The sequence below is a fragment of the Canis aureus genome, chromosome 1 (genome assembly GCF_053574225.1).
Source record: "Canis aureus isolate CA01 chromosome 1, VMU_Caureus_v.1.0, whole genome shotgun sequence".
Taxonomy (NCBI): Eukaryota; Metazoa; Chordata; class Mammalia; order Carnivora; family Canidae; genus Canis; species Canis aureus.
Window position 1 is genome coordinate 111,784,799 of NC_135611.1, and position 14,692 is coordinate 111,799,490.

At 39.2% G+C, this 14,692-nt stretch overlaps 1 protein-coding gene across 1 annotated transcript in view; it reads right to left on the reverse strand.

Moving 5' to 3' along the window:
* The window catches only part of LOC144311248 (uncharacterized), a 65,103-nt gene that overhangs the window by 18,260 nt on the left and 32,151 nt on the right, over window positions 1-14,692 (reverse strand). Inside the window, 2 exon segments of the mRNA XM_077893527.1 lie at window positions 4,509-4,532; window positions 4,534-4,591. Coding sequence (XP_077749653.1) covers window positions 4,509-4,532; window positions 4,534-4,591 — 82 coding nt within the window.

Sequence of the window (14,692 nt, forward strand, 5' to 3'; positions counted from 1 at the left end):
TATAAATCAATTATTAACCAAAGTGAAGAAATACTTAGATAATAATACACTTATACTTGGTGACTTCAATCTAGCTCTTTCTATACTCGATAGGTCTTCTAAGCAAAACATCTCCAAAGAAACGAGAGCTTTAAATGATACACTGGACCAGATGGATTTCACAGATATCTACAGAACTTTACATCCAAACTCAACTGAATACACATTCTTCTCAAGCGCACATGGAACTTTCTCCAGAATAGACCACATATTGGGTCACAAATCGGGTCTGAACCGATACCAAAAGACTGGGATTGTCCCCTGCATATTCTCGGACCATAATGCCCTGAAATTAGAACTAAATCACAACAAGAAGTTTGGAAGGACCTCAAACACATGGAGGTTAAGGACCATCCTGCTAAAAGATAAAAGGGTCAACCAGGAAATTAAGGAAGAATTAAAAAGATTCATGGAAACTAATGAGAATGAAGATACAACTGTTCAAAATCTTTGGGATGCAGCAAAAGCAGTCCTAAGGGGGAAATACATCGCAATACAAGCATCCATTCAAAAACTGGAAAGAACTCAAATACAAAAGCTAACCTTACACATAAAGGAGCTAGAGAAAAAACAGCAAATAGATCCTACACCCAAGAGAAGAAGGGAGTTAATAAAGATTCGAGCAGAACTCAACGAAATCGAGACCAGAAGAACTGTGGAACAGATCAACAGAACCAGGAGTTGGTTCTTTGAAAGAATTAATAAGATAGATAAACCATTAGCCAGCCTTATTAAAAAGAAGAGAGAGAAGACTCAAATTAATAAAATCATGAATGAGAAAGGAGAGATCACTACCAACACCAAGGAAATACAAACGATTTTAAAAACATATTATGAACAGCTATACGCCAATAAATTAGGCAATCTAGAAGAAATGGATGCATTCCTGGAAAGCCACAAACTACCAAAACTGGAACAGGAAGAAATAGAAAACCTGAACAGGCCAATAACCAGGGAGGAAATTGAAGCAGTCATCAAAAACCTCCCAAGACACAAGAGTCCAGGGCCAGATGGCTTCCCAGGAGAATTTTATCAAACGTTTAAAGAAGAAATCATACCTATTCTCCTAAAGCTGTTTGGAAAGATAGAAAGAGATGGAGTACTTCCAAATTCGTTCTATGAAGCCAGCATCACCTTAATTCCAAAGCCAGACAAAGACCCCGCCAAAAAGGAGAATTACAGACCAATATCCCTGATGAACATGGATGCAAAAATTCTCAACAAGATACTGGCCAATAGGATCCAACAGTACATTAAGAAAATTATTCACCATGACCAAGTAGGATTTATCCCTGGGACACAAGGCTGGTTCAACACCCGTAAAACAATCAATGTGATTCATCATATCAGCAAGAGAAAAACCAAGAACCATATGATCCTCTCATTGGATGCAGAGAAAGCATTTGACAAAATACAGCATCCATTCCTGATTAAAACTCTTCAGAGTGTAGGGATAGAGGGAACATTCCTCGACATCTTAAAAGCCATCTATGAAAAGCCCACAGCAAATATCATTCTCAATGGGGAAGCACTGGGAGCCTTTCCCCTAAGATCAGGAACAAGACAGGGATGTCCACTCTCACCACTGCTATTCAACATAGTACTGGAAGTCCTAGCCTCAGCAATCAGACAACAAAAAGACATTAAAGGCATTCAAATTGGCAAAGAAGAAGTCAAACTCTCTCTCTTCGCCGATGACATGATACTCTACATAGAAAACCCAAAAGTCTCCACCCCAAGATTGCTAGAACTCATACAGCAATTCGGTAGCGTGGCAGGATACAAAATCAATGCCCAGAAGTCAGTGGCATTTCTATACACTAACAATGAGACTGAAGAAAGAGAAATTAAGGAGTCAATCCCATTTACAATTGCACCCAAAAGCATAAGATACCTAGGAATAAACCTCACCAAAGATGTAAAGGATCTATACCCTCAAAACTATAGAACACTTCTGAAAGAAATTGAGGAAGACACAAAGAGATGGAAAAATATTCCATGCTCATGGATTGGCAGAATTAATATTGTGAAAATGTCAATGTTACCCAGGGCAATATACACGTTTAATGCAATCCCTATCAAAATACCATGGACTTTCTTCAGAGAGTTAGAACAAATTATTTTAAGATTTGTGTGGAATCAGAAAAGACCCCGAATAGCCAGGGGAATTTTAAAAAAGAAAACCATATCTGGGGGCATCACAATGCCAGATTTCAGGTTGTACTACAAAGCTGTGGTCATCAAGACAGTGTGGTACTGGCACAAAAACAGACACATAGATCAGTGGAACAGAATAGAGAATCCAGAAGTGGACCCTGAACTTTATGGGCAACTAATATTCGATAAAGGAGGAAAGACTATCCATTGGAAGAAAGACAGTCTCTTCAATAAATGGTGCTGGGAAAATTGGAATCCACATGCAGAAGAATGAAACTAGACCACTCTCTTTCACCATACACAAAGATAAACTCAAAATGGATGAAAGATCTAAATGTGAGACAAGATTCCATCAAAATCCTAGAGAAGAACACAGGCAACACCCTTTTTGAACTCGGCCATAGTAACTTCTTGCAAGATACATCCACAAAGGCAAAAGAAACAAAAGCAAAAATGAACTATTGGGACTTCATCAAGATAAGAAGCTTTTGCACAGCAAAGGATACAGTCAACAAAACTCAAAGACAACCTACAGAATGGGAGAAGATATTTGCAAATGACATATCAGATAAAGGGCTAGTTTCCAAGATCTATAAAGAACTTATTAAACTCAACACCAAAGAAACAAACAATCCAATCATGAAATGGGCAAAAGACATGAACAGAAATCTCACAGAGGAAGACATAGACATGGCCAACATGCATATGAGAAAATGCTCTGCATCACTTGCCATCAGGGAAATACAAATCAAAACTACAATGAGATACCACCTCACACCAGTGAGAATGGGGAAAATTAACAAGGCAGGAAACAACAAATGTTGGAGAGGATGCGGAGAAAAGGGAACCCTCCTACACTGTTGGTGGGAATGTGAACTGGTGCAGCCACTCTGGAAAACTGTGTGGAGGTTCCTCAAACAGTTAAAAATATACCTGCCCTACGACCCAGCAATTGCACTGTTAGGGATTTACCCCAAAGATACAAATGCAATGAAACGCCGGGACACCTGCACCCCGATGTTTCTAGCAGCAATGGCCACGATAGCCAAACTGTGGAAGGAGCCTTGGTGTCCAACGAAAGATGAATGGATAAAGAAGATGTGGTTTATGTATACAATGGAATATTACTCAGCTATTAGAAATGACAAATACCCACCATTTGCTTCAACGTGGATGGAACTGGAGGGTATTATGCTGAGTGAAGTAAGTCAGTCGGAGAAGGACAAACATTATATGTTCTCATTCATTTGGGGAATATAAATAATAGTGAAAGGGAAAATAAGGGAAGGGAGAAGAAATGTGTGGGAAATATCAGAAAGGGAGACAGAATGTAAAGACTGCTAACTCTGGGAAACGAACTGGGGGTGGTGGAAGGGGAGGAGGGCGGGGGGTGGGAGTGAATGGGTGACGGGCACTGGGTGTTATTCTGTATGTTAGTAAATTGAACACCAATAAAAAAAAAAAAAAAAGAAAAAAAAAAAAAGAATGCTATATTAAAAAAAAAAAAAAATTTGCATTAAGCAGAAGTCAGAGCCTATTGCACTGTGCTGTATTTGAATATTCTATCTATAAAACTCTAATGTGGCATGTATCAAATGCACTTTTTCATTATTGAGTCCTCAATACAATGAGGAAAAAAAATAGGCAGCTTGTTCAGAGAAGTGACTTTTTGGAGAAAAGATTGCAAGTAGGAAACAATCACTTCAGCATTGCTTAAAACAAACTCCTAAATCGCCTTAATGTCTAGAAGCAGTAGGTAGTTAAAAATTAAAAATCATATCAATTTAGTAGGAACACAATGTAACCATATGTAATCTTCTATAACGTTAAACAAAAAAGCACAAGTCAATATTAGATGTATATCATGAATATTAATAAATCTATGAATATACATGAAAAAGAGTATGAGAAAATAAAAATAGTTAACGTGTCAGTGGTAAAACAAGCAGAACTGGTCTTTCTTATTAATTTGTCCACATTTGTTTTTGAAATAAAATGAATAATGACAAAACAAATGCTAAAAACAAACACAGAGATCATTTAACCTGGTGTTCTTGAGTCATCTCAATAAAAGAAGAAAAACACATAAGAGTGTGAGCTGGGCAGAGGGGAAGAGGGAGACAGAGAATCCAAAGTAGGCTCCTTGCTCAAAGCAGAGCCAAGGCAGGGCTCAATCTCACAACCCTGAGATCATGACCTGAGCCAAAAATCAAGTCAGACGCTTAACTGACTGAGCCACCCAGACGCCCCAACACTAACATTATGAGTAGTGAAATGGAATTTTAACAGCAAGAAAGGTAAGCCATATGCACCTTGAATGTGGTCATTTTTCCTTCCTACTTCTGGAGATGTACAGATTCCCGGAATACAGAGTCCTGGTAAGGCAGACCGGTGTCTGGAAAGGCAGAGAAGGACATGAAAGGGTGATTAGTGATGTTTGTCTACATGAATGCTTATTGTGACTTAGCCAACGAGCCCTTTCCTTGGGGTGGCTGCTGCTGTCTACAACGTGAGGAGCAGATCCTGGCATGGATACTTCATTCCTACACAACACACATACAGATTGTTGTATGTTGCCTTGTGCTATCTTGTGGCTCCCAAGATAGCAGATTCTGATATGATGGAAAATGAGACAACATAATGCATCAAGCAAGAATCATCTCTGGGGCAACAATATTTGGGTTCAAGTCCTACTTCAGCTTCTCAATTACTGTATCATCAAATTAGTAACATCCCTTTTCCTCAGTTTTATCTTCTGTACAACCGAGACAGTATTTCCAACTCATAGAACTGTTCAGAACTGGACAACATTTTGAATACATTCAGGGTTTCTTATTTTTGTAGCTATAGTTAAAAAAAATAACACTCAGTATGAAATTGCTCTTATACATGTGATTTCTACCAAAAACATTGTAGGATACCTGAACTTCTGACACTGACTATTCCGTTGCATGAAGGTCACTCATAACCTCTGAAAAATCAGTTAACTTTGCCTCATTATTTTCCCTAACATTGTGTTACCTTAGCAATAAATTTTAAATTGTTGTAGACAACTGTTTTCTAAATCAACAACAACACGGGTTTCTAGTATCTATTTAAAAACACAAGACTTGGGCAGCCCGGGTGACCCAACAGTTTAGTGCTGCCTTCAGCCCAGGGTGTGATCCTGGAGACCCGGGATCGAGTCCCATGTCGTGCTCCCTGCATGGAGCCTGCTTCTCCCTCTGCCTGTGTCTCTGCCTCTCTCTCTGTGTGTGTCTCTCATGAATAAATAAATAAAATCTTAAAACACACACACACACACACACAAGGCTGGGGGGGAGGGGAACAGTATGATGTAGCCAATCTGGAAAATGCTTTTGGCAGTTTATCAAAAAGTTAAACCAAAAGCTACCAGTCAGCCAAGCAATTGTACTCCTCAATATCTACCCAGGAGATATGAAAATATATCTCCAAACAAAAACTTGTACTTATGTATTTATAAAACTATTATTTATAAGAACCCCAAACTGGAAGCAACTAAAACGTCTGCCTATAGGTGATGGACAAACAGTGGTATGTCCACAATAAAATATTAGTAATAAAAAGGAATAAAATGATGATGCATACAAGAAAGATGAACTTTTAAAATATTACAAGTGAAAGAAGCCTGTCACAAGAAGAAGACCATATTCTATATAATCCCATTTATTTTTTTTATAATAAAGGGTTTACATAAATTTAAATTTAGGGTTTAATTAAATAAAGGGTTTAATAAAGGGTTTATAATTTAAATAAAGGGTTTTAAATTAATTTAAATTTAATTTAAATAAAGTGTTCACAATATAAAGGCAGAAAAGAAGTTAGTGGTTGTCCAGGGTTGTTGAGAACAGGGATTAATGATAAATGGTAACAAGTGGTCTTAGCATAGGAATAAAAATGTTTTAAACTGAATTATGGTGATAGTTGCACCACTTGATGTTACAAAAATCACTGAATTGTTCACATGCTAAAGGAAAATTCTTATGTGTAAAACAGAGATCAACAAGTTGCATCTGATAAGTAACATCTCATTTAAATTAACCAAACTGGACTCAGAGTCCATATAGAATTTATATTTGACTGAATGAAAAAAGAAGTGGGAGGAAAAGGGATGCTGACCTTTATAGCAGAAAGCCTGCTAATAAAACATATCTTTCCACAGGAAATTTTTTTTAAAATTTTATTTATTTATTCATGGTATAGAGAGAGAGAGAGAGAGAGAGAGGCAGAGACACAGGCAGAGGGAGAAGCAGGCTCCATGCTGGGAGCCCGACGTGGGACTCAATCTCGGGACTCCAGGATCACACCCTGGGCCAAAGGCAGGCGCTAAACCACTCCAGCCACCCAGGGATCCCAGAAACTTTATTTATTTATTTTTTTTGTAATTTTTTTTGTAAATTTTTATTTATTTATGATAGTCACGGAAACTTTAATTACAAAAAGAAACCTAGTAACTCCAGTGGTAAAATGGCAAACACATCTCCTTCACCAAGTGAACAAAACTGACATCACAAATATAAAACCAAAATGCATCCTTCAGCTTCCTTTATGGTGACTGAAAAGGCCACCTCACCATTTCTGTGGAATCACTGCCAACAACGCGTAATCTGAATCAAACCATGAACTATATCACGTAAACCTCAAAAGCTGGACATTTCTGATATAAATCTGCCTACACATCATGAACAAAAAACATCATGAACAAAATGATGAAGGATGAGGAACATTCCGCATTAAAGGAGACAAGGGAAACATGCCAGCAAAAGGCAGTACATGAAATTCACTTTAATTAGGGGAAAACACTTATAAGAATTTTAAATGAAAAACAGAACAAATTTAAATATGGACTGTGGGTCAGATAGCACATCAACAATGTAATTTTCTGATTTTGATCAAGATACTGTCATTGTATAAGAGAATATCCTTGTTCCTAGAAAATAAACACCATTTAAGAGAAAAATACAGGCCTAAAATGGTGTCACTTAGGCCAAGTCACCAAACTGGGACTTAATGTCTAATTTTTTTTTTTAAGATTTTATTTATTTATTCATGAGACACATGGAGAGAGGCAGAGACACCGGCAGAGGGAGAAGCAGGCTCCCTGCAAGCCTGATGCAGTACTCAACCCCAGGACCCTCACCACCTGGGCCAAAGGCAGACACACTCAACCACTGAGCCATCCAGTTGCCTGTAATGTCTTCTATAATTGCAGTTTCAACCTCCCCAGAAACAGTCTTAACCAGTCACTCAGGAATTTTCTGATAAGCACCAATGAAGTTAATCTGTCACAGAAGCCCTCTCTCCATCCCTTCAAGATGAGGTAATCTGCATAAGATCCCCTGCTCTTCCCTCATAGGAAACTGACCTCGCCTGAAACCATCGTTTCTCTCCTCTTGCTAATAATTTCCTTGGCCCACCCTCCTTCCTACAAAAACCTTCCATTTTGTACAACTCTTGAAAGCTTCCTTCTACTTGTTTTATGGAATGCTGCCCAGTTTATGAATCATTTAACAAGGTCAGCTAAGTCTTCAAATTTACTCAGCTGAATTTTTGTTAATAATACAAACATTTAGGGACAAAGAGGTATTGTCTACGGCATAATCTCAAAATCTTTGGGAAAAAAAGATGCATGAAGGATAAAAAGGCAAGGATAGTTGACAGCTGGCAGCAGATAGGCCTTGGTGTTTTCACCTCATTGTAAAAAATTTCAAGAATATCAGCAATTTTCAGACATAACTCATTAGAGACAATGGTATGACAAGAAATGCAGTCTTTTTTGAGACAAAGGCCAAGGAAAGAAAGGAGGCTCTGAAATACCACCCTGAGAAATTGGGAGATACTCTGTCCTCCGTCACGCCGCTCCTTCTTTCCAGCCGGAAAAGAACCCGGGGATCCCTGGGTGGCTCAGCAGTTTGGCGCCTGCCTTGGGCCCAGAGAGTGATCCTGGAGCCCCACATCGGGGGCCCTGCAGGGAGTCTGCTTCTCCCTCTGGCTGTGTCTCCGCCTCTCTCTCTTTCTGTCGCTCATGAATAAATAAAGTCTTAAAAAAAATAAAGAACTGCCAGTTATTTTACTGGAATAGCAGAGAAATGCAGTCCAGGACAAGTAAGATACGGGAAAACCACAGGCAAGTCCACAGAACAAAGGAGAGGACCTCTTTTACAGAGAAAATTTTACAAAATTTGGGAATGCTGTCATAAACGAAGTCTACGGGACTAACCCGGAGCTTGGAAGTATAGTGGCCTTTCAACTGGCTGGGCTGAGGCAGGGGCAGGAAAGCCCGTCTTCTTCCCTCTGGGATACTAATGGTTAATATGGGATCAGGTGGTCTCCTCCAAGTGAGTCTGCAACTGACAAGAGTGGTAAGCAGGGTACGAGCGCTCTCCCCTGCCACTTCTGACTCCATTCCAAAGGAGGTTTCCTTTTATTAATTTTCACAGGAGTAACTCCTCAGAAGGGGTTGGGGACTATCAATCTTCCTACAGGGATCAAAGAGAAGGGCTGGCGCTCTCACCCCGTCCGATATTCATGGCTTTCGGGTTACTAAGCATTTAACAATTCTAAAGATAAATACCAAGAGACCACCACCATTCACCACGGGGCAGGAACTGTCCTTAGACTGTTATTTACACCACCTCGTTTGATTCTCGAACCACTGTATTTATAGAAAGGTAAGAATCCCATCACCATTTTACCAAAAACAAACACCCCCCCCCCCAAAAAAAAGGAAACAGTGGAGACAGAGAAAGGTAAGTAGGTGGCCCAAAGTTCCCCCGCGCGAAAGCACAGAGCGAGGGAGTGTGGGCGGCCCGGGGAGGCAGCGCCGCAGGCGGAGGGCCCGGGAGACCCTCCAGCAGGCCAAGCGCTGCTCCGCCGCCCCAAACGCCAAGAGGGTCCCTGGACCCTCGAGCCACCTCTCTCTCACGCAGCAACTTCCCCCAAATCAATGGGCAGTGGCACCGGCGCCCAGAGGAGAACCAGGAGGGTCCCGACACCAGAACCCACTCACCAGAGCGACTGGAGAACCCTCGCAAGCCGGCCCCCTGAGCGGAAGTGCCTGGGGCCGCCCCGCCCCTGGCTGCGCGGGGGCTCGACTACCCAGAATCCCCCCTTCCCCGCTGCCTTGCGGAAGCGTCCGAGTCTCTACGGCACTGGTTGGCGGACTACACTTCCCAAAAAGCCCCATTCCCACCCTCCTGGGCCGGAAGTGCTTGCGACTCCTGGGAGACGCGGCTCTATAGTTCCCACCGTGGTCGTGGGGGCGGAGTTCGTGTTGTCAGGTGCTTGGGCGCTAACGTGCGTTCCTACGCTGCGGCTAGGGTTAGCCCCTCTGGGATCCGGCCGCAGGAAATATTTTATGTTATGTTATGCTGCTATTAATTCTTCTGTACTGTAACAGCAAACCTAGCTAATATATCGTTGGAAAGTTTAAACTGCGGTAAGGAACTTCAGAGCCTCAGAAGAAGGCACTAGGTGAGGGTGTAAGAAGCTGTACATTTGGAAATCTACACAGCAGAACTGTTGATTAAAACACACATACACACGCACACACACAAAACCCAAAACACTACTTTAAAACTATATTACAAAATTCGTGGGCCCAAGAGAGATACGGTAATTTGGCTGATTCGTTATTACACCTCTTCCACCTTAGTCTGAACACCCCAAATCCGTGAGTCACCTCCATTCTCTGTACACTATTGTGATGGCCTAAAAAATTGTTATACCACCAAGAAGCGCCTTTAATGGGAATAGCCAAAGGCGCCTGGGTTGCTCAGTCAGGTGTCTGCCTTCAGGGTCCTGGGATCAAGTCCAGCATGAGGCTCCCTGCTTCTCAAGGATCCTGCTTCTCCCTCTCCTCTACCTGCCACTCTCCCTGCTTGTGCTCACTCTCTCTCGAGCGGGCACTCTATCAACTACATAAATAAAATTTAAAAAAAAAATAAAAAATAAAAAAATAAAAAATAAAATTTTTTAAAAATTAAAATAACAGGAATAGCCAAGGCACCTCAACAGAACCTCATGGGCATAAGTCTTGGAGTTTCCTGGGGTATTTGGTAGACCACTCACATGGGATAAAGGCCAGAGACAACCTCAGGAGGAGGAAAAAGATTGGACACACACAGGTCCAAATCTGGGTTCTACGCACCCCAACAGGACGTTCACTATCAGTAATGACCAGAATCAGGCAGCAGAGGGCAACATAGAAAATACTGGCGTTGCATAGCATGGGTCCTCCTGAGGCACAGGACTGGATCGCAACTACTTGGATCTAAGAGCTATAGAGTCTCTTTTATTCTGACAATCTCACCTCTTTAAACATACATAGTCTTTTATTTTTATTTAAATTCTAGTTAACATACAGTGTAATACTGGTTTCAGGAGAAGTCAGTAATTCATCGCTTACATGCAACACCCAGTGCTCATCACAAGTGCCCTCAATACCCATCACCCATCTAACCCATCTCCCACCCCACCTCCCTCCTTCACTCTTCTGTTTGTTTTCTATCCTTAGGAGTCTCTTATGGTTTGTTTCCCTTTCTCTTTTTTCTCCCCTCCCATATGTTAATGTTTTGTTTCTCAAATTCCACATATGAGTGAAACCATATGGTATTTGTCTTTCTCTGACCATTTCACTTAGCAGAATACACTCTAGCTCCATCCATGTCCTTGCAAATGAGTGAGATTCTTTTTGATGGCTGAGCAATATTCCATTGTTTATATATACCACATCTTTATCCATTCATCAGTCAATGGACATTTGGGGTCTTTCCATAATTTTGCTATTGTTGATAATGCTGCTATAAACATCAAGGTGCATGTACCTCTTTAAGCACACATAGTCTTATAAGTTGCACAGCCTTGAGTATCTTTATCTATGATGTCAGCCCTAGCCTGACATCACCAAAACTGGCCTTTAAGAAGATCAGGCTGATGACAGAGAAATTCCACTCCTAGGTTTATACCCAAGATAAATTAAAACATATGTCCACACTTGTACAAAAATGTTCATAGCAGCATTATTTATAATAGCTAAATTGTAGAAACAATCCAAATGTCCAATTACTAATAACTAGGTAAAGAAAATTTACCTAGTAAATAAATAAGATTCTGCACTTAAAAGATGGAGTATGATTCATTCAAGGATTAGCCTTGAAATCATGCTTAGTGAAAGAAGCTAGACACAATAAAGAATGTGTTTTATGATCCTGTTTATATGAAATGCACAGAATACATAAATCTGCATTGATCAAAGAAATCTGATTTGTTGTTATCAGGGACTTGTCCATTGGGAGTGGAGAATGGCTGCTAACGGGTAGGTGGTGGCAAGGGGGCAGGGGTTGGTGAGCTGATGAAAAACCTCTGGAATGAGATAGTGATGATAGTTTATATCTTTGTGAATATACCAAAAATCAGGCAATCCTACACCTTACAAGTGTGAATATTAAAGTCTGTGAATTATATCTCTTTTTAAAGAAAAAAAAAGAGATTGGCCTGTTTGAAACTATTTCTCACTCACAATTATGGACTGAATTGTGCCCCCTGCCATACATATGTTGATGCCCCAAACACCAATGTGACTGTATTTGAAGATAGGGTCTTTAAGAAGGCAATTAAGATTAAATAGGTCATTATCATGGGCCCTCATCTGATAGGATACAAACAAGTGGAAAAGTATTCATGTTCATGGATTGGAAGAATTGATACTGTTAAAATATTAATACTACCAAAAGCCATCTATAAATTCAATGCAATCCCGTCAAGATTATAATGGCAATTATTATTTTTTTTACCTAAGTAGAAAAAACTCTTAAAATTTATATGGCACCAAAAGAGACCCCTATAGCCTGAGAAAGAACAAATCAGGAAGCATCACACTTCCTGATTTCAAGCTATACTATGAAGTTATAGTCATCAAAACAGTATGGTGCTGGCATAAAAAAACAAATAGATCAATGGTACAGAACTGATAGCCCTGAAATAAACCTGAGCATATATGGTAAACTAATATTTGACAAGGGAGTCAAGAACACTCAGTGGAGAAAAGACCATCTTTTCAATAAATGGTGCTGAGATAATTAGATATTCACATGTAAAGGAATAAAACTGGACCCATAACTTATACCACTCACAAAAATTAACTCAAAATGAGTTAAATACTTAAACGTTAGAAACTCCTAAAAGGAAATAGGAATAAATCTCCTTAACATGGATATTGGCTACAATTTTTTGGATATGACACCTAAAGCACAAACAAAATAAAAAAATAAACAAGTGAGACTTATCAGACAAAGAAGCTTCTGCACAGCAAAAGAAACCATGAACAAAGTGAAATGACAACCTATGCAATGGGGAAAAATCTGCAAGCCATATATCTGATAAGAAGATAATATCCAAAATATATAATAACTCATACAACTCAATAACAAAACAAACAAGCAACCCCCTCCCAAATAACCTAGTTAAAAATGAGCATAGGACCTAAACAGACACTTCTCCAAAGAAGATACACAAAAGACCAACACGTACATGAAAAAATGCTCAATTTCACTAGTCATTAGTTACACCCAAATTAAATCACAATGAAATATCATATCATGCCTGTTAGAATAGCCATCATCAGAAAGGTAACACATGCTGGCATGGATAAGAAAAAGGAAACACTTCTGCCCTGTTCGTTAGACTGTAAATTAATACAGCCACTGTGGAAAACAGTATGGAGGATTCTCAAAAAAAATTAAAAATATAAGTACTATATAATTCAGCAATTACACTTCTGGGGATATATCCAAAGGAAATGAAAACACTAATTTGCAAAGATATTTGAACCCCCATGTTGGAAACAGCATTATTCACAATAGCCAACACAAGGAAACAACTTAAGTTTTAATCAATGAGTGAATGGATAAAGAAGTTTTGGTATATATTACTGAGCCATAAAAAGCAATGATGAGTTCGCTTTGGCAGCACATATACTAAATAAAGAAATGATGAAATTCTACCATTTGCAACAAAATGGAAAGACTTTGAAGACATTCTGTTAAGTGAAATAAGGCAGAGAAATACAATTACTGCATGATTTCACTTATATGTGGAACCTAAAACAAAAAACAAATTAATAGAAAAAGGGAACATATTTGTTGTTACCAAAGGAAGGGGTGGGGGGAGGGGGAATTGAGGGAAAGTAGTCAAAGGTATAAATTTCCAATTATAAGATAAATAAGTACTAGGGATGTAATGTACAAAATGACTATAACCAACAATATCATATGATATATAGGAAACTTCTTATGATGGTAAATCCTAAGAGTATTCATCACAAGGAGAAAATGCTTTTTTCCTTTTTCTTTATATGAGAAGATGGATGTTAGCTAATCCTATTGTGGTAATCATTTCACAGTATATGTAAATCAAACCATCACACTGTATACCTTAAACTTATACAGTGATGTATGTCAATCATTTCTCAATAAAATTGCGGATAAAAAATAAATATTTGGTTAACATGTATGTGAGAATATTTATAACAGAATAATGAATATCTATAACTATTAGAGCCATCATTGTTGGAACTGATGTAATAGTGTTATTATCTACAACTATCATCTTTCATTACTCATTCCATATCCCCCTTACTCTCAGCGAACACCTCAGTTCATTGTGGTTCTTTTCCTAGCAGGATGAAGCAAATTTTTGTTCTTCGAAGTTTTGAGACATTAACAGTCCTGCCTGAATTGTGCCGTTGTATGTTCTCCATTGATTTTTAAATCATAAGATGCGCTTTTAAGATACACAGTGATCTTTTGCATTCCAGACATAGTCTTGATTACCTCCACTGTGTTGCAGCAACTCAATTCTCTCATTGTTGTCAGGATCAATTACCCCAGCCAATAAAAGAACTCCCTTCTTTGACTATTCATTCAGAAGTAAGAGACAACAAATGCCCAACTGGAAGTACCAAGTTCAAGTTCAATGGAATTATTATTGTGTCTTCTGATGGACTCATTCAACCCCTTGGAACTAAGATTTCTATGGAGACTGTTCATGAAGACAGGAAGCAAAATATTTGCTATTGGATCACTTGAAGTAATAGTGAGTGAAATCACTCAAATTTCTACCCCTGGATTCCTGATCTTGTGAAACTTGGTTATGGGTGAAAGAGCACCATATTCTGGGCACTTATTTAAATCATATACAGCATATATGAGGACATTGTCTTAGCCCAACAAGATACTGCCACCTACCTGGTAATGTAAGTTAGTTTTCAAAAGGCTAGTCCACTTTCTATCAATTCACCTATTTCATGGTGATGGGGAACATAACAGAAACAATGCATTCCATGAGGACAGGCTCATTGCCCCACTTCATTTGCTATGAAGTGAATTCCTTTATCAGAAGCAATGCTATGTGCAGGTTCCTTAAAAAATTAAAAATAGAACTACCATATAATCTAGTAGTTGCACTAGATTAGGGT